The following is a 19206-nucleotide window of genomic DNA, read 5'->3' as shown; positions in this document are numbered from 1 at the left end:
TGTCATAGCATAACAAACAATAGCATTAGGCAATTAGCGAGAATATTCCAAACATCAGTCATCTGTCAAATTGTAAATAACTCTATTATTGTACATAAATCTAAACTCATTTTAAAATATCAATTAAATTATGTGCTAAGTGGAAATTTTCAAATCTCCAATCCACTTTCCTGACATAAATACACATGTATTTGGAGACTAAAATACTGAAAATTGAATTCAGAAACCTTATTACTCCCGTATTCTTTGACAAATTAAAGTTAGTCCCACAAAGTGTAAGATTAGTCACTTATAGACTGGGGTACAAAAACATATTTTTAAAGCTTAACGATTTCTTACCTGACCAATCTCCTTCATGTGAGTCGATATAACCACAAAGTAGCCATGAGAAAAGCCGATCATGATGTAACCATCTCCATACCTGTGTATATAACGACAATAGTTATAATATTTATAAATCGGCTATCAATACATTGCACTGGGATATAAACTATTGTGATTTACATGTATCTAGTTTTTCAATGTTAACTCCTAGATATGCAATATTAACCTTTTACATTCTGACCCAAAATTCAATCCCAAACAAGCATTTAAGGCACAAAGCCCAGTACAAAGTTAAATTCTGAAAGTCCCAAAAGAACTCTTGGTAACTTTCAATCAATACATGTACCATTTACATAGTTAAATGTCACTGTTGGAGCTATGTACCAGCGATAGGAGATGATGTTTCCGTATCTCTGTTGGAAGGCCAGCTCTATAGGGTTCTCAGGGTCATTGAGGTTGTACAGGAACAGTGTCTTCTTACCAATCACCACACTCACCTGTAACATTGGTACAAGATTCATTTCTGCTGACAAAACTTACCTGTAACTGGTTCTAATATTTATATATAAGGCCTTAAATCAAAACTATTTTATCTTATCAGTATCTAAAATCTATTATAAGGGCTGTTTCCTGAAATATTAATAAGAATAGTAAAATATTTATGGTAAGAAATCACCTCTTGACTTCAAACAGTGGACAAATTATAAAAATCTAACTCTAGAACATTTGGGAGTAAAAATAAAAATCAAGAATATTTAAGTTTCAAAGATTATTCTTAGAATGACTTATTCCAAGTTTGTTCATACTGGGGCCAGATTTAACTTCATTAAAATTTCACTATCAAAATTATTCAGATTTTTAAAATCTTGAAATTGATTATAAACTGAAAAATACATGTACACAAAACAAGAGTTTTAAATTTAAATAGAAGTCATGAAATTAAGAGTCAACCGAGTTTTCTTAAATCATAATGTAAATAAAAGTTCCTACTTAACTTACAGTGTTATCTCCTATCTGACTTCGCTCGTCTCCCTTCATTTCTGAGAACTGGACTTCCTGTGGGTCAGACCTGACAGAAGTCTGGCGGATGGTGTCGCCCTCTATGTTGCTGATTGTGATGGTGCGGTCATCACTGCCGAGGGCAAGTAAGTTCTCATTACTCCACGACCCGCAGGTGATCTTCTTGGTGTGTTTACCCAACACTGGCACCTTTCTGTTGTGGTAAAGAAACATACAAACTATGATCAACTGTAAAATGTATATAATTATATATGTACAGAATTTAAACAATCTCCCGAGTTTAATATAATCCTCACTACAAGATCACATATACTGGCTGCTTCCTTCAAAATCCAAAGGTTCTGCTCTCAATACACATTTGGTTGGAAAAATTAATTTTAACTACCAAACCCTCGGTGTTCAAAACAAAAAGTCACAGACCCACAATAGTGAAGTTATATTTACTAACACTATAATTTAACATTATTTATGACCGAGAGAATTTCAACCACTGCCTTGACACATATCCCTCCCAACACCACGTAATATCAAGTTTGTTGCCTACCAACATACTCACTGGTCATCTAGATAACAAGAGGCCTAAGGGCCTTAGCGGTCACCTGAGTTATATCATAGATACTGGTAGCTTTATTTTATTGTTTAGATGTGATGTGGAAATCAGCATGTAAACTAAGTGAAATACAATACTTGTCATGTCATCAATGGATAAGAATTTGAAAATATTGGTAAATGTTCCCTTTGGGGCCCCGCTCTAGCCCCTGGGGATGGGGCAGGAATCCTAATTTTACAAAGTAAAACTCTCATTTACCCAAGATGATTCTGACTAAGTTTGAGCAATTTTCTGCTGAAAATGGATAAAATATATACCGAAAAGTGTTATTTCCCTATATAAACTATATTAAACGTTAACCCCTCCCCAAGGGAGAACGGATAGCTCGGGGTCCTGATATTTTCAATTTAAATAAAGCCCCTGATGATCTTTCTTTCCACGTAAAGAAAATCACTGTAGTACCTCTGAGTCTGGAGAAGAAGATTTTTGAAATATTGATTAATTTTCCCTTTGGGGCCCCGCCCTGGCCCCAGGGGTCGGGGTAGGAATCTCAATTTTACAATTTGAAACCATCTACCTCCAAGGATAATTCTCACCAAGTAAAAATAATTTCCTACAGAAAGTTGTCAAAATATACCCAAAAGTGTTATTTCCCTATATAAACTATAGTAAACTTTACCCCCTCCCCAAGGGAGAACGGATAGCTCGGGGGTCCTGAAATTTACAATTTAAGTAAAGCCCCTGATGATCTTTCTTTCCACGTAGAGAAAATCACTGTAGTACCTCTGAGTCTGGAGAAGAAGATTTTTGAAATATTGATTAATTTTCCCTTTGGGGCCCCGCCCTGGCCCCAGGGGTCGGGGTAGGAATCTCAATTTTACAATTTGAAACCATCTACCTCCAAGGATAATTCTCACCAAGTAAAAATAATTTCCTACAGAAAGTTGTCAAAATATACCCAAAAGTGTTATTTCCCTATATAAACTATAGTAAACTTTACCCCCTCCCCAAGGGAGAACGGATAGCTCGGGGGTCCTGAAATTTACAATTTAAGTAAAGCCCCTGATGATCTTTCTTTCCACGTAGAGAAAATCACTGTAGTACCTCTGAGTCTGGAGAAGAAGATTTTTGAAATATTGATTAATTTTCCCTTTGGGGCCCCGCCCTGGCCCCAGGGGTCGGGGTAGGAATCTCAATTTTACAATTTGAAACCATCTACCTCCAAGGATAATTCTCACCAAGTAAAAATAATTTCCTACAGAAAGTTGTCAAAATATACCCAAAAGTGTTATTTCCCTATATAAACTATAGTAAACTTTACCCCCTCCCCAAGGGAGAACGGATAGCTCGGGGGTCCTGAAATTTACAATTTAAGTAAAGCCCCTGATGATCTTTCTTTCCACGTAGAGAAAATCACTGTAGTACCTCTGAGTCTGGAGAAGAAGATTTTTGAAATATTGATTAATTTTCCCTTTGGGGCCCCGCCCTGGCCCCAGGGGTTGGGGTAGGAATCCCAATTTTACAATTTTGAAGCCTCATCTACCAAGGATGATTCTGACCAAGTTTGAAAAAAATCCATCCACTGGTTCTTGAGAAGAAGTTGAAAATGTAAAAGTTTACGCACGACGCACAACGGACGACGACGGACGAAAAGCGATTGGAATAGGTCACTTGAGCAAAGCTCAGGTGACCTAAAAATACATATTGTACCAGACATCTGGTCATTTTAGGAAGACCTGAACCATTTACCTGGATGTCTGGTGATTGTAGATGAGTAAGTTTCCTTTGGACGTCCCCACTGCCAGGTAGGGTCCTGCTTTAGCCCACAACATATAAGTCAGGCTATCTCTGTGGTTAAAGAAAAAGTACATGCATATCATTATTTCCTAACAATCCATGAAACGTTTGTATTCTTTCAGTTACATACAAACATATCCATGTTACACTGACTCCGGTTAGAAAGAAACACTTTTTTTTAAATTTCCATTCAAGGTAATTAATTATTAGAAAGCATTTTCCTGTAATGTTTATGACCTGCTGTTGAGGTTTTTAAGGCTTAGTCGGAGAGCAAAAAGATGACTGTAGCAATTTTATTTTTTTGCAAAGCGTAGAAAACCTTTTATATATGACGATGTAAATGTGCATTTTTGAAGGAATCAAACCTTAGACCGCTGTCAATGGGAGATGTCCTCTGGGTGTTCGCGTCCCACAGTATGATGACGCCATTCTTGTCATTGATAACAGCCAAGGTATCCCCATCTTTGTCCCATCCAATACCAGTGCAGGCCCTGAAATATGTATATGGACTCAAGTGAAATCTGTTTAAATATCGACTCAGCGACATATACATTTCACTGAAATAAAATGTTGATAAGTTAATTAGAAATGCATTTGATTTTATTTAAACTGTACAGTCAAAAATATATCCAACACTAATTCTGGCATCTTTCTTCAAAGCCTAGAGTAAAATAAAAAAATCCTTTTCAGTTTCTGAACTTAAACACCATCTCTATATGATTACCTCAAAAAGACCAATAATCAAAATGATTTAATATAAATAAATTTAATGAGATTATCTATACTTGTCCAGACTTCATCAATCCCCACAGTAAGCAATGACATACCTTTTTCACTTCTTGCTCATGTATCTAACCCATACCATCCACTTACCCAGGTAAATTAAATTCTTCCTTCAGATCTCCATGTCGATCATAAATTCTTAGCACATGATCATGTCTGAAACAAAAAATCACATGCATATGTATTTGTACACATATTTATTTCATTTTCTTTTTTAGATTAATTAGCTATACATTACAAAAAAAAGTAGAGATTATTATATATTATGGGGTACCATGATGATATTACACACATTTTTCATGTTTTTGAGCACAATAAAACTAAAATCTTTCATATTCTTTGAAAGACAACATACATGTTTTGTAATCATAATCAGGAATTTCCATGTTATATTATTGTGATCATCATTATCAGGTTGATGATTGGGAACTTATACCAACAGTACTAGTACCACAACTTATTAATAAATCAATGATGGGGATCAGGTTGATGATTGGGAACTTATACCAACAGTACATGTACAACTACTTAATAATGAGGGGGACCAGGTTACCAACACTCTTACTCTGGTTTACAGACAGTCACACCCACACTCACTAACATGTACAGTGACTGATGGTGGTAAACTGGTTTACAGACAGTCACCCTGACCCACTCCTTCGTACATGTACAGTGACTGATGGTGGTAAACTGGTTTACAGACAGTCACCGTGACCCACACCTACGTACATGTACAGTGACTGATGGTGGTAAACTGGTTTACAGACAGTCACACCCACACTCAATAACATGTACAGTGACTGATGGTGGAAAACTGGTTTACAGACAGTCACACCCACACTCAATAACATGTACAGTGACTGATGGTGGTAAACTGCTTTACAGACAGTCACACCCACACTCACTACCATGTACAGTGACTGATGGTGGTAAATTGGTTTACAGACAGTCACACCCACACTCACTAAAATGTACAGTGACTGATGGGGGTTAACTGGTTTACAGACAGTCACACCCACACTAACTAACATGTACAGTGACTGATGGTGGTAAACAGGTTTACAGACAGTCACACCCACACTCACTAAAATGTACAGTGACTGATGGGGGTTAACTGGTTTACAGACAGTCACACCCACACCTACGTACATGTACAGCGACTGATGGTGGTAAACTGGTTTACAGACAGTCACACCGACACTCACTAAAATGTACAGTGACTGATGGTGGTGAACTGGTTTACTGACAGTCACACCCACACCTACATACATGTACTGTGACCGATGGTGGTGAACTGGTTTACAGACAGTCACGCGCACACTCACTAACATGTACAGTTACTGATGGTGGTGAACTGGTTTACAGACAGTCCCGCGCACACTCCCTAACATGTACAGTGACTGATGGTGGTAAATTGGTTTACAGATAGTCACGCCCACACTCACTAACATGTACGGTGACTGATGGTTGTACACTGGTTTACAGACAGTCGCACCCACACCTACGTACATGTACAGTGACTGATGGTGGTAAATTGGTTTACAGATAGTCACGCCCACACTCACTAACATGTACAGTAACTGATGGTGGTGAACTGGTTTACAGACAGTCACACCCACACCTACATACATTGGGGATCAGGTTGATGATTGGGAACTTATACCAACAGTACATGTACAACTACTTAATAATGAGGGGGACCAGGTTACCAACACTCTTACTCTGGTTTACAGACAGTCACACCCACACTCACGTACAGTGACTGATGGTGGTGAACTGGTTTACTGACAGTCACACCCACACCTACATACATGTACTGTGACCGATGGTGGTGAACTGGTTTACAGACAGTCACGCGCGCACTCACTAACATGTACAGTGACTGATGGTGGTAAACTGGTTCACAGACAGTCACACCCACACTCACTAACATGTACAGAGTCTGATGGTGGTAAACTGGTTTACAGACAGTCGCACCCACACCTACGTACATGTACAGTGACTGAAGGTGGTAAACTGGTTTACAGACAGTCACACCCCCACTCACTAACATGTACAGTGACTGATGGTGGAAAACTGGTTTACAGACAGTCACACCCACACTCAATAACATGTACAGTGACTGATGGTGGTAAACTGGTTCACAGACAGTCACACCCACACTCACTAACATGCACAGTGACTGATGGTGGTGAACTGGTTTACAGACAGTCACGCGCGCACTCACTAACATGTACAGTGACTGATGGTGGTTAACTGGTTTACAGACAGTCACACCCACACCTACATACATGTACTGTGACCGATGGTGGTGAACTGGTTTACAGACAGTCACCCCCACACCTACATACATGTACAGTGACTGATGGTGGTAAACTGGTTCACAGACAGTCACACCCACACTCACTAACATGCACAGTGACTGATGGTGGTGAACTGGTTTACAGACAGTCACACCCACACCTACATACATGTACAGTGACTGATGGTGGTAAACTGGTTTACAGACAGTCACACCCACACTCACTAACATGTACAGTGATTGATGGTGGTAAACTGGTTTACAGACAATCACTTTACACTCACTAACATGTACAGTGACTGATGGTGGTAAACTGGTTTACAGACAGTCACACCCACACTCACTAACATGTACAGTGACTGATGGTGGTAAACTGGTTCACAGAGTCACATGCACACCCACACTCACACTTACTAACATGTACAGTGACTGACGGTGGTGAACTGTGTATAGAGACCCACAATTGTGTACAGTTGCTGACATTGGGGAACACTTGACCAACTACTGACTTACCCAACAACAGCTAGGTAGTTGCCTAAAGTTTTCTGCCAACAATAATGTATGGTCCCTTGGCCACCAAAGGATTTACTGGTGAGACTGAACACACGCTGAAAAAGGAAATTTAACGATAACAATCAGTGCTTCTTAAGTTATACTCAGCTACAGTAATTAATATATACATGTATAAGGAATTTGAAACTGTAATATGTATAATATGCTCACTAGTCATATTTTCACTGGATACTTACAAGGACTATACATTGTAGTCAATGGAGAACAAAGTGTAATACAGTTTGTCATTCAACAAAATTAAAAAGTTACAGTAGACATCATAATTGGTAGTTTTACGGGTCATTTATTAATAGGATTATGATAAAATGAACTTCATGTTTGAATTTCACTTTATCACCAGGATGAGTAAAATTGTCACTTAAAAAAGTAACCGTTACCTAAATGGAGAATTATTACTCAAATGCTAGATGTTTTGGTACCTGGTAGCTTCAGTACCTAAGAATAGGACGTTTCGGTACTTTTTTTTGTAAACACGAAAAATGTCAAAGAATCCAGCGATCTATCTCTATATATATATCAGAAACACATAGAAAACAACAAGCTAAAAAACAGTTAAGTTACAATGTTAGCGCAAATGCCGAAAATCTTATTAAATATCGAAACGGCAATTGGAAAGTAACGGAAAGTCTGTAACAAGTACAATCGAAACATCTCGGTACCGAAATGACCGAGTACTGACATGTCTGTATTCCTGTGTCCAACCTTTTTTGTACATACATCGTTTAACTAATGCAGTGTAAACGACCAAAGTGTCTTGATCAATTTGTAGGTGAACAATCGTTTTTGTGTTTGTACGATAACCATTCAAAAGTACTGCCCCAACCCAATCTTTTTTCACCCGGACCGTTTTGGAGGAATAACAAACAAGTAAAAACCAAAAAATAGCTGTAAAACAATGGATGATAAACTACTCGAATGAAATAAATGGATATATGTAGTACACAACCTTCATGATGAATTAATCTTGGTCACAAAGTTCACCAACTCATCCACAACGCATCGTCTGTAGAATAATTTTCACTTGGAAACAAACAAGTTTGGAATGCGAATACAAATGAAGAACTCTTTCAAGGGAGGCTATCGGTCAGCCCCAAACGTCTCTTGAAATAGGTTGCACACCACTAATATTTAAAACAGTAAACACGATTTAGTGCAAAAGCAAACAGTTTTTTTAAAAGTTGGGATGAGGCTGGAGGTATATATATTATCACGGACTTTAGATTAGCTATCTTAGTCCAAGAACGAAATTATCAGAGACGTATACATTGATATATACGTATCTGATATTGTTAGGAATTGTTTGATACGCAACATAGGATTCAAGTATTTCATTGTCTCACAACCACAGTTTATAATGAGAAATTCAAGCATACAAAATGTATGTTCTGTTAAATATAATTACATATAACATCATTATATTTGGTGTTAACATTTTGAATTTACGTATTATATACTATTAACAATGAACTGAATTCAAAATCATGGTCGTAATAAATACAATTTAGTGCTGTTTCAATTCAAAATATATTTGTTTGTAACACAGTATCATAAGATATAACACGGAGTGGTCTGGTGGCGCAGTCGATAAAGCACTCGCTTTTCACCAAGGTGGCCGGGGTTCGATTACCGATCGGACGTGAAAATGTCTAGATATGGCCCGGGGGTTACCTGCACGATCACGTAGGTTTTCTCCGCGTACTCCGGTTTCCTCCGCGTACTCCGGTTTCCTCTCCTCCCACATTAAGATCCTCCCGCCCTACCATCCAGGCTAACCAGATTAATCACTATAAGTTGAAAGAAGTTGTTCCATAAATTTTGTAAAATGGATAAAGGTCATTTTAATATATGTATATATATATATATATATGAGGCAAAGAAGTAATTCCAACAGTGTGGACAAGTTTAGGTTGTCAAATTTTCGGAGCGATCCGCTCCTTTTTCAAGACACATATATGATATATATATATATGTATATATATATATATATATTACACGTAGATAAGACAGCGACATATCTTTTAACAAAAGTACAAGACACTAGACTACACACGTGTACGCCTTGAGCAGACAGTTATGGGTTTGCAGACCAACACCAGAAATACGCATTTGATTATTTGGAAGATACGTGTGAGACTTATATAATTACATCCATCCAATACGTCTGAAAATAAGACATTTACACTACGATAAAGTTGAACTAACACTCAATTTTCAACTAAGTGATGCGTGATGCTTGCACCAAGGTTCTATAGGGAAAGTCATAAGCCACAGCCGGATCCTGCTATACTCTTGGGCAGGTACGTAAGACTACTATCAATGATGAGTTTGATCATTTTGATGTTCAAGAAAAGAGTCGCGCAACATAACGGACAATTGCATTGACTGGCATCGAAGTCGGGTGTCGCTCCAATCATGTCCTGACATATTCCAGATGTGCAGAGAACGTTAGTAAACGTAACCCCTGCGATTTTGAGGATGCTTATTATATGTCAACTACTGCACACAGAAGCGGAGCAGCGAGTCATTCCGCAACATCTGAGACGCAGGTTTCTGTCACTTATCTACAAATGAACAGGGAGCAAAACTATCTCCTAACTATGGATGAGTTCTATACAAGGTGCTAGAAACGCCGATGAAGAAACGTCGGAGGGAGATGATGGACCCACTTTAGAATATGTCTCGCTGCTTGTATATACGATAAAAATCAGCACATTCACACCGCCTTTCTGAACGTCTAACCCGCGTTTCCTATATGGTCCTGACACCAGATTTAGACATTTTGACAGATATATGTCTGGATCTATCTGTCAAAATGTCTAAGTCTGGTGTCAGGGACAGAGGAAACTCGGGCTACTGGACGTCATCACTGCAATAGCTGCAAGAAGGTATTTAAATTGGGCGTTGCATTATGGGGAAACAACATGCACGCTGACACCATCAAGTTGAAGTGGAACGCGATCACCTCAGAACACTTTCTAGTGACTAAGGAGTAATAAAAGGCAGGTAGATTCCTCGTTACGGTACTCTACAACATATACATAATTACCTCCTAGATAGACTCACTTTCTCCAGTTTTGGTGTCAGAACTGAAACCACATGATTGCCTGCTCCACATGCGCCAATGATGTTGACATGAGAGGTATTGAAGTGGAATACAGCAACAGCAGGATTTAATCCTACCGTCCACCTGAAGTCATACCAATATCCAGTTCGCTGACAAAGAGATCAAAGTAATAACAAAGAAGGACCGTGTAGCTAGAGATCTCGATTTTTTTTGAAATCATCTTAAATGGTATCCAAACTATCCCCGAAAAATGCTGCGTATGCATGCTCCACTTGTACAACAACGAATTTCAACAGTCTCCAGAATCCTTATTTTTGGACCAATTTCGTAATACCTGGTATTTTTGGAAAGGGAGTTTAACCAGCTTTAGGATGAGACCAACTTTAATTACAAAAGTCGTATGACAATAACATTCAAGTGGATATGGCAGTGTCTCTAAGGCCTTCGATACGGTACCCCAAGACAAAATCCTCCACAAGATGGATGCATACGGGGTAAGGGTAAATCTACACTCTTGGTTAGGTTCGTTTCTCAAGGACAGACAGATGAACGTGGTTGTGGAAAGGGAGCACTCAAACAGCGTACACGTAGACTCCGGAGCCTCTCAAGGGACCTTCCTCGGGCCGCTCATGTTTCTTGTCCATATAAACGACCTCCCCGAATCTGTAAAGTCCCATTTCTATACTGTGAGATAAGATGCCCCGAAGACCACCGCTTACCTCAGGAAGACCTACAGAAATTAGAACACTGGGCAGATAGGTAGGGTATGAAATTCAATGCCAGCAAATGTAATATCATCAGCATCCGGAAAAAGTCCACATTATTTTATCAACTGGATAATAACTTACTTCAATACGTCGAGAACTGTTGTATATTTAGGAATTAACATCTCAAATGACCTGACCCGGGGTTTCCACATTAAGAAATTCACCAAATAACGGAACTTAACACTAGGATTCATCAAAAGAAACTTAAAACACTGTCCCATGGAAAGTAAACGCATGTCTGTCATCGCTCTAGTAAGATCTACCCTAGAGTATGACTCTCTGTGATATGGGACCCCTACTATGAAAAAGACATTGAGGCGCTGGAGAAAATCCAACGGAAAGCGGTACGTTTTATCTGCCATGACTACAGATCCAGATCAGAGGGATGTGTCACGAATATGTTGGAAAGTCAAAGACTGTATCATTGTCCTCCAGACGGAAAAACAACAGACTCGTCATGTTCTTCAGGATAGTAAGAAAGAGGTATGGTACCGGCTCTCCAACCAGATGACTTCTTAACACCACAAAGAACCAGCAGACGAATTAAGCCAAAACTTTTTGATAACTTTTCTAGTGTAAACTTCGTAGACCGAGCAGTCAAAAACCCCTCAAAGTGCTATGTCATGCCAAAAGCCAAGAACAAATCAATATAAACACACTTTTTTGGGGAAAACTGTGATAGAGCGGAACGGTCTGGACGAAACTGAGGTTCAGTCAGCGTCAGTGGATAGCTTCAAGGCAAAGCTAGGCCTAAGTTGTCGGATAGGCTAAATCCACCAAGTGAATTCTCTCCGCGAGGTGATTATCCCAGAATTGGACCTACCGTGTATTTATTTAGATATTAATATTCAGAAATTAATTGCCAAATAGGTTTAAAGCTACACATTTAAAATGTACCGTATAACATATACAATCGCTCCAAGTGTGCAACATGAACCATCTTTTGAGTAAAATAGAAAACGCACACCCCCGAAATCAAATAACAGCATTCATAGGGACAGAAAAACAAATCCTTAACAATGTCGTGCAGCCATTCAAACTTCAGAGAAAAGCAGATGTCCCGGAAGGATCTTCAGCACCTCTCTTGTCACTCGTTTCTTTCTGTAGTCAAACTAAAGGGACGCCAAGGTCACCAAGAATTAAAGAAGTAGCTAGCTTGGTATTCTCTACACTGAAATGTCATAGATGGAACGCATGATGACGACAGTAAAACGTCTGAAACGTGGATAGATGGATCCTGTATCAAGCACATGGTGGGATCATACACATCTTTTTGTCCTCTTACAGAATGAGCGTCCTATTTTTAGACATGTATTTGTCAATGCCTACAAATCATGTTAACCTCTATAAGAAAACTACCTGCGTTTGTGCTTAAACTTTACAGCATACCTTTCATTGTGTGCATACTTGGTACGTCAGAGGTATTTACTTCCTAGTTTCACATGTCGGCAATGCATGGTTCTGTCACACAACATATAATGTGTATTTACCTAAAGCGTTCGACAGTTAATTAACATGGGACATGGGAGACAGTGTCTGCTGGTAATCATTGCCGTGATCACAGGAGGGTGCCAAGGTAGGATACATTTGTTGTTGCGTCATATGTTCGTTATGTGTTTTATCTTTATTCACATATAGAATAAAACAGAAAGGTTGATGAGTTTGAAAATAGAGGTTAGACGTTATTATATAATTACTTAGCACTAAGCTAGGTATGGAACTTCTAATTATTCAGTTAGCCTTATATTTGTTAAAAAATGAACCATAACGTACCCGGTACTATAAGGCACGATCAGGTAGTGTTGAAGTGACAGAATATAAAAATTATATACATTGTGATGTCGTCCGAGTGTAATCAACACCATCTTTGTTTGACTTCTATGACTCTATCTCCTTTGTTTCCTTGTTGTCCAGTGTGCAGCCAGGAACCTTGTGATACGTACACTGAAATTTCTGTGGATTCCAGGCGGCTACCGACTACAAACAAAGCTGACGTAAGCGATGTTCTTTGTGATATTCTCATCAGCCAGGGATGGCACAGGTTCGTTGGGACCGTTGGTACTGACCTATTCAATGACACCGTAGCTAGCTCCTATTGTGGAACCTCAAATCCCCTCTGGATGACAGGTATTTATATAAACAAATCATTCAATTTATATGTAATGTAAAGCAGATAAACACACACATCCTGACCTAAATACATCCACACATACATTCTCAAAGGATTCATCCACTAATACAGCACGACAGAACTACCCGCACTTCTACACATCCATGTAAACATACAAATACAGCAACATTCAGATTTACAAGCACACATTGATACCACTAAACAAATAATAACCGTCACATTCACATCAACACTGACACATATACACCGTCACATCCACACCAACACTGACACAAATACACCGTCACACTTAACCAACACTGACAAATATACACTGTCCAACTACATCGACACTGACACATATATACCGTCACATCCATATCAACGGTGACACATATACAACGTCACATCTACATCGACACTGACACAAATACACCGTCACATCCACATCGACACTGACTCATATACACCGTCACGTCTACATCGACACTGACTCATATACACCGCCATATCCACATCAACACTGTCACATATATACCTTGACATCTACATCGACACTAACACATAAACAACGTCACATCCACACCAACACTGACACATATACACCGTCACATCCACACCAACACTGTCACATATACACCGTCATATCCACATCAACACTGACACAAATACACCGTCACATCCACACCAACACTAACCCATATACACCGTCACATCCACATCAACACTGACACATATACACCGTCACATCCACATCCATACTGACACATAAACAGTGTCTAATCCATGTCCACACTGATACATATACACCGTCACATCCACATCCACACTGACAAATATACACCGTCACATCTACATCGACACTGACTCATAAACACCTTCACACCCACATAAACACTGACACATATATACCCTCACATCCACACCCATATAGGCACATATCACCGTCACATCCAAAATAACATATTTGCAGATAAAAAGTTATTTCTAAAACCACACTGACACATATGCAAAGATTCACATCTAGTTTCATGGAACAGCATATCTTTACAGGGTCCATTCCTTCCACGTCTGACGGTGTTGTTAGCCGTACCGTCTGCATGTCGTCTGTATTCACCAACTGTCAATCCTCCCTCACAATCCAAGTAAAGAACTGCTGTTCGTATCGTGTGTATTACCTCCAACCTCCGGCATTATGCCCAGCAGCATACTGTATTAGTAAGTATTGAATAATTACTTTCACAAAGTAACATCCATTATAACACAATATCACAGAACCCAACTACTCTGTTGCTATACCATAATTGTGACATTGGCTGAGCTTAATAGCCTTAATCCGAAGTAATGGCAAGGCTAGTAGCCTTAACACGAAGTAATAATAATGGCTGAGCTAGATAGCATTAACTCGAAGTAACTGCTGGGCTAGATAGACTTAACTCGAATTAATATCATTGGCTGAGCTAGTTAGCCATAACCTTAAGTAATAATATTGGCTGAGCAAGATAGCCTAAACCTGGCTGAGCTAGATAGCATAACCCGATGTAATAACATTGGCTGATTTAGATATCATAACCCGATGTAATATCATTCGCTGATCTAGATAGCGTTACCCGATGTAATAACATTGGTTGATCTAGATAGCATAACCCGATGTAATAACATTGGCTGGGCTAGACAGACTTAACTCGAATTAATATCATTGGCTGGGCTAGATAGCCTTAACTCGAAGTAACGGCTGGGCTAGATAGTCTTAACTCGAAGTAATTGCTGGGCTAGATAGTCTAAACCTGGCTGAGCTAGATAGCATAACCCGATGTGAGAACATTGGCTGAGCTAGATAGCCATAACCTTAAGTAATAATATTGGCTGAGCAAGATAGCCTAAACCTGGCTGAGCTAGATAGCATAACCCGAAGATTGGCTGAGCTAGATAGCCTTAACTGGAAGTAATTGCTGGGCTTGATAGACTTTACTCGAGGTAATAACATTGGCTGATCTAGATAGCAGAACCCGATGTAATAACATGGGCTGGCCTAGACAGACTTAACTCGAATTAATATCATTGGCTGGGCTAGACAGCCTTAACTCGAAGTATTTGCTGGGCTAGATTGCCTTAACCCGAAGTAAGTGCAGGGCTAGAAAGCCTTAACTCGAAGTAATTTCTGGGCTAGATAGCCTTAACTGGAAGTAATTGCTGGGCTTGATAGACTTAACTCGAAGTAACGGCTGGTCTAGATAGTCTTAACTCGAAGTAATGGCTGGGCTAGAAAGCCTTAACTCGAAGTAACGGCTGGTCTAGATAGTCTTAACTCGAGGTAATTGCTGGGCTAGATAGTCTTAACTCGAAGTAACTGCTGGGCTTGATAGACTTTACTCGAGTTAATAACATTGGCTGAGCTAGATAGACTTAACTCGAGTTAATAACATTGACTGGGCGAGATAGACTTTACTCGAGTTAATAACATTGGCTGAGCTAGATAGCCATAACCTTAAGTAATAATATTTGCTGAGCTAGATAGTCTAAACCTGGCTGAGCTAGATAGCTTAACCCGATGTTATAACATTGGCTGAGCTAGATAGCATAACCCGATGTTATAACATTGGCTGATCTAAATAGCATAATCCGATGTTATAACATTGGCTCATCTAGATAGCATAACCCGATGTAATAACATTGGCTGAGCTAGATAGTCTAAACCTGGCTGAGCGAGATAGACTTTACTCGAGTTAATAACATTGGCTGAGCTAGATAGCCATAACCTTAAGTAATAATATTGGCTGAGCTAGATAGTCTAAACCTGGCTGAGCTAGATAGCTTAACCCGATGTAATAACATTGGCTGAGCTAGAAAGTCTATACCTGGCTGAGCTAGATAGCTAAACCCGATGTAATAACATTGGCTGAGCTAGAAAGTCTATACCTGGCTGAGCTAGATAGCTTAACCCGATGTTATAACATTGGCTGATCTAGAAAGCATAACCCGATGTAATAACAGTGGCTGATTTAGATAGCATAACCCGATGTAATAACACTTGCTGATCTAGATAGCATAACCCGATGTAATAACATTGGCTGATTTAGATAGCATAACCCGATGTAATAACACTGGCTGATCTAGATAGCATAACCCGATGTAATAACATTGGCTGAGCTAGAAAGTCTATACCTGGCTGAGCTAGATAGCTTAACCCGATGTAATAACATTGGCTGAGCTAGATAGCATAACCCGATGTTATAACATTGGCTGAGCTAGATAGCATAACGTGATGTTATAACATTGGCTGATCTAGATAGCATAACCCGATGTTATAACATTGGCTGAGCTAGATAGCATAACCTGATGTTATAACATTGGCTGATCTAGATAGCATAACCCGATGTAAAAACATTGGCTGATCTAGATAGCATAACCCGATGTAATAACATTGGCTGAGCTAGATAGCATAACCCGAAGTTTGGCTAAGCTAGATAGCTTAACCCGATGTTATAACATTGGCTGAGCTAGATAGCATAACCCGAAGTAATATCATTGGCTGGACGAGATGGCCTAACCCAAAATCATGACATTGGCTAAGCCTTGACCCGAAAAAACAAATTTTGCCAATGGCACCAATATACCGTTTTTGTTAGTTAATTTTGTTAAAGCAATATTTTGTGAATATGTTTCAGCACATCGATCACATCCCATTGTCTTGTAAATTACTAGCATTATTATCTAAAAATGGCAACCAATAAAAAACGATGGAGCTGTTTTTCCAGTTTTTGTAGTTTTGTTGATTTTTATCTTGAAGATGATATGGATATAGAAAACATAAATTGTCAAGTCATCTTATGGCGGCTATCGGTATGTTACGTACACAAGGACATGTCACATTTTATACAATTGAAGATATGTACAACTGGGCGTGTCAGTTCTACTCCATGAACTGTATCTCGCGTGTATATGTGACATACCCTTGTATTAAACTAGATAATCAGTAGCACCATGCTAAATATCAGGTAAAACCAACACTCGACCAACCCACATGTAGCTAAATGACTATACTAAAAGGTTCAAATATTGAATGAACAACCTATGTGTATTTTCTTATTATTGTCAGATGTTCTAAGAAATAACTAACAAATATATTATTCATAACGAAATGGTTATTATTTACACGATACAACTCGAGTTAATGTCAGCCTTAGCGGTGTACTTGACTGTTAAATATTACAACCAGGAAGTTCGGCAAGCCTTGTCGTCTACTTGGTGTTTATTCTGTGACGAGTTCAATAAGTGTAACGATTATTTGAGCTGTAACGAGCAATGGTATAGGCGTTAATTTAAAACACAAAGGCAGACAAATCTTTATAACGTTACGAAACGTTTGATACGAATATTGTTTTTGTATAAATTACAAGTAGCTTTAATAAATTCATATTTCCATTATGATCACGCTACTTAAAGATAATACCTCAAAAGGACTCTTCCCCGTCAAATCCGCTCATCAAAGTTGAAACTCTATTTAAACGTCCGCAAAGAACCTGACTTTTTCTGTAAGGTCTGTTTTCGCCTACATATATTCACAATATCGCTATACTAGGAATTCGTTTTCTATCTAATTAATTGACTGTAATTCCTCAACATTAGATTCAGGTCTGAAAATATCCGTTCGTTGCAGGCCCATATATGGGAAATGACGTATGTGTGGATAACACCACACCTACAACATCAGACAACACAATGACGTCAGAACTAACCCAATCAGCATCTACATCAACGACAACACAGGCGGGGACATCCAGTTTGTCTACAACGGAGGCAGAAACGCCTTCATCTAGTTCAACACAAACAACTATAACGTCTACAACTTACCAGTTGACTACAACACAACCTGAAGGTAAAGACATAGTTTTCATAACATCTGTCTTAGCAGATCTACAATCGCTCGTGCATGATCTCGTATCGTGTTATTTTGTTTCCTTGTCATCAGCACAATGATAATGTTCAACTTACATGTATAACTGATAAACTGTACATTATTCAGATACCATAAAATATCTTTTGGATATTTTTAAACCTTCAAATTAATCTTTCATAATCTATTTATATGACCATAACTCTGTTGCCATAATAAGTAATTATACTTTTGAATTATGGACATGTTTGAAGTTAACTATTCATGGTTCTCTACTGTCAGCGAACATTTGACCCAGAACACGTATTGTTGACTAATACTAGTGATTACATGTTACTGATATACTTATACACACTGCTTTACTTTTTATTTGCATTTTGCATTATATTATGAACTTACATATCGTGCTTAATCCTTTTATTTGCATTATATACTCATGTACTTATATATGGTACTTAATCCTTGATTTGGAAAACCCCAGCATTATTATTATATTTCTTGTGTTCATAATAATTTTCTTAATTATCTTTCAGGATTTTATAACTTTAAGTTTCCGTATAATAAACTTCACATTTATCATAAATTATGAAATAAATTTAAGATTTTTAACATTTATTGTATCCTCTTCAGGTGTTGCGGGAAAGCGACTGCTTGATGGTTATAACAATTCATTTTCTCANTTGTATTGTAAATTCACATCCATTGTCTCTTCCATTATCCAAATCTGTTATCCCTGTCTATTGTCTTTGTCCGCTTATCCTGTCTATTGTCTATGTTCGCTATCCCTGTCTATTGTCTTTGTCCACTTTCCCTGAATATTGTCTTTGTCCGTTATCTTTGTCAATTGTCCGTTATCTCTGTCCATTGCATTTGTCCACTTTCCCTGGCTGTCTATTGTCTTTGTCCGCTTTCCCTGTCTTTTGTCTCTGTCCGCTATCCCTGTCTATTGTCTTTGTCCGCTATCCCTGTCTATTGTTTTTGTCCGTTATCCTTGTCTGTTGTCTTTGTCCGCTATCTCT

General features: G+C 38.6%; 2 protein-coding genes across 3 annotated transcripts in view; one reads left to right on the top strand and one right to left on the bottom strand.

The window, feature by feature from the left end:
* LOC110455966 (WD repeat-containing protein 19-like) overlaps positions 1–8402 on the bottom strand; it is a 54915-nt gene extending 46513 nt beyond the window's left edge. For both annotated transcript variants that reach the window (XM_021506439.1, XM_021506440.1), the window contains exons 1-8: positions 8296–8402; positions 7290–7384; positions 4565–4630; positions 4057–4182; positions 3644–3742; positions 1324–1537; positions 709–821; positions 340–421 (exon numbers count right to left, since the gene is read on the bottom strand). In XM_021506439.1, the coding sequence (XP_021362114.1) occupies positions 340–421; positions 709–821; positions 1324–1537; positions 3644–3742; positions 4057–4182; positions 4565–4630; positions 7290–7384; positions 8296–8301 (801 nt within the window). In that variant the 5' untranslated portion in view covers positions 8302–8402. The remainder of the gene's footprint in view (positions 1–339; positions 422–708; positions 822–1323; positions 1538–3643; positions 3743–4056; positions 4183–4564; positions 4631–7289; positions 7385–8295) is intronic.
* Positions 8403–12198: 3796 nt separating this feature from the next.
* LOC110455984 (oncoprotein-induced transcript 3 protein-like) lies at positions 12199–18860 on the top strand. The gene is made up of 4 exons (XM_021506482.1): positions 12199–12756; positions 13095–13307; positions 14344–14508; positions 17951–18860. Exons 1-4 carry the CDS (start codon positions 12696–12698, stop codon positions 18268–18270), a joined length of 759 nt encoding a protein of 252 aa, XP_021362157.1. The 5' UTR covers positions 12199–12695; the 3' UTR covers positions 18271–18860.
* The last annotated feature ends 346 nt before the right edge of the window (positions 18861–19206 follow it).

Source organism: Mizuhopecten yessoensis, unplaced genomic scaffold (assembly GCF_002113885.1).
Source record: "Mizuhopecten yessoensis strain PY_sf001 unplaced genomic scaffold, ASM211388v2 scaffold8447, whole genome shotgun sequence".
Lineage (NCBI taxonomy): Eukaryota > Metazoa > Mollusca > Bivalvia > Pectinida > Pectinidae > Mizuhopecten > Mizuhopecten yessoensis.
This window is presented reverse-complemented; position numbering and strand designations above follow the sequence as displayed.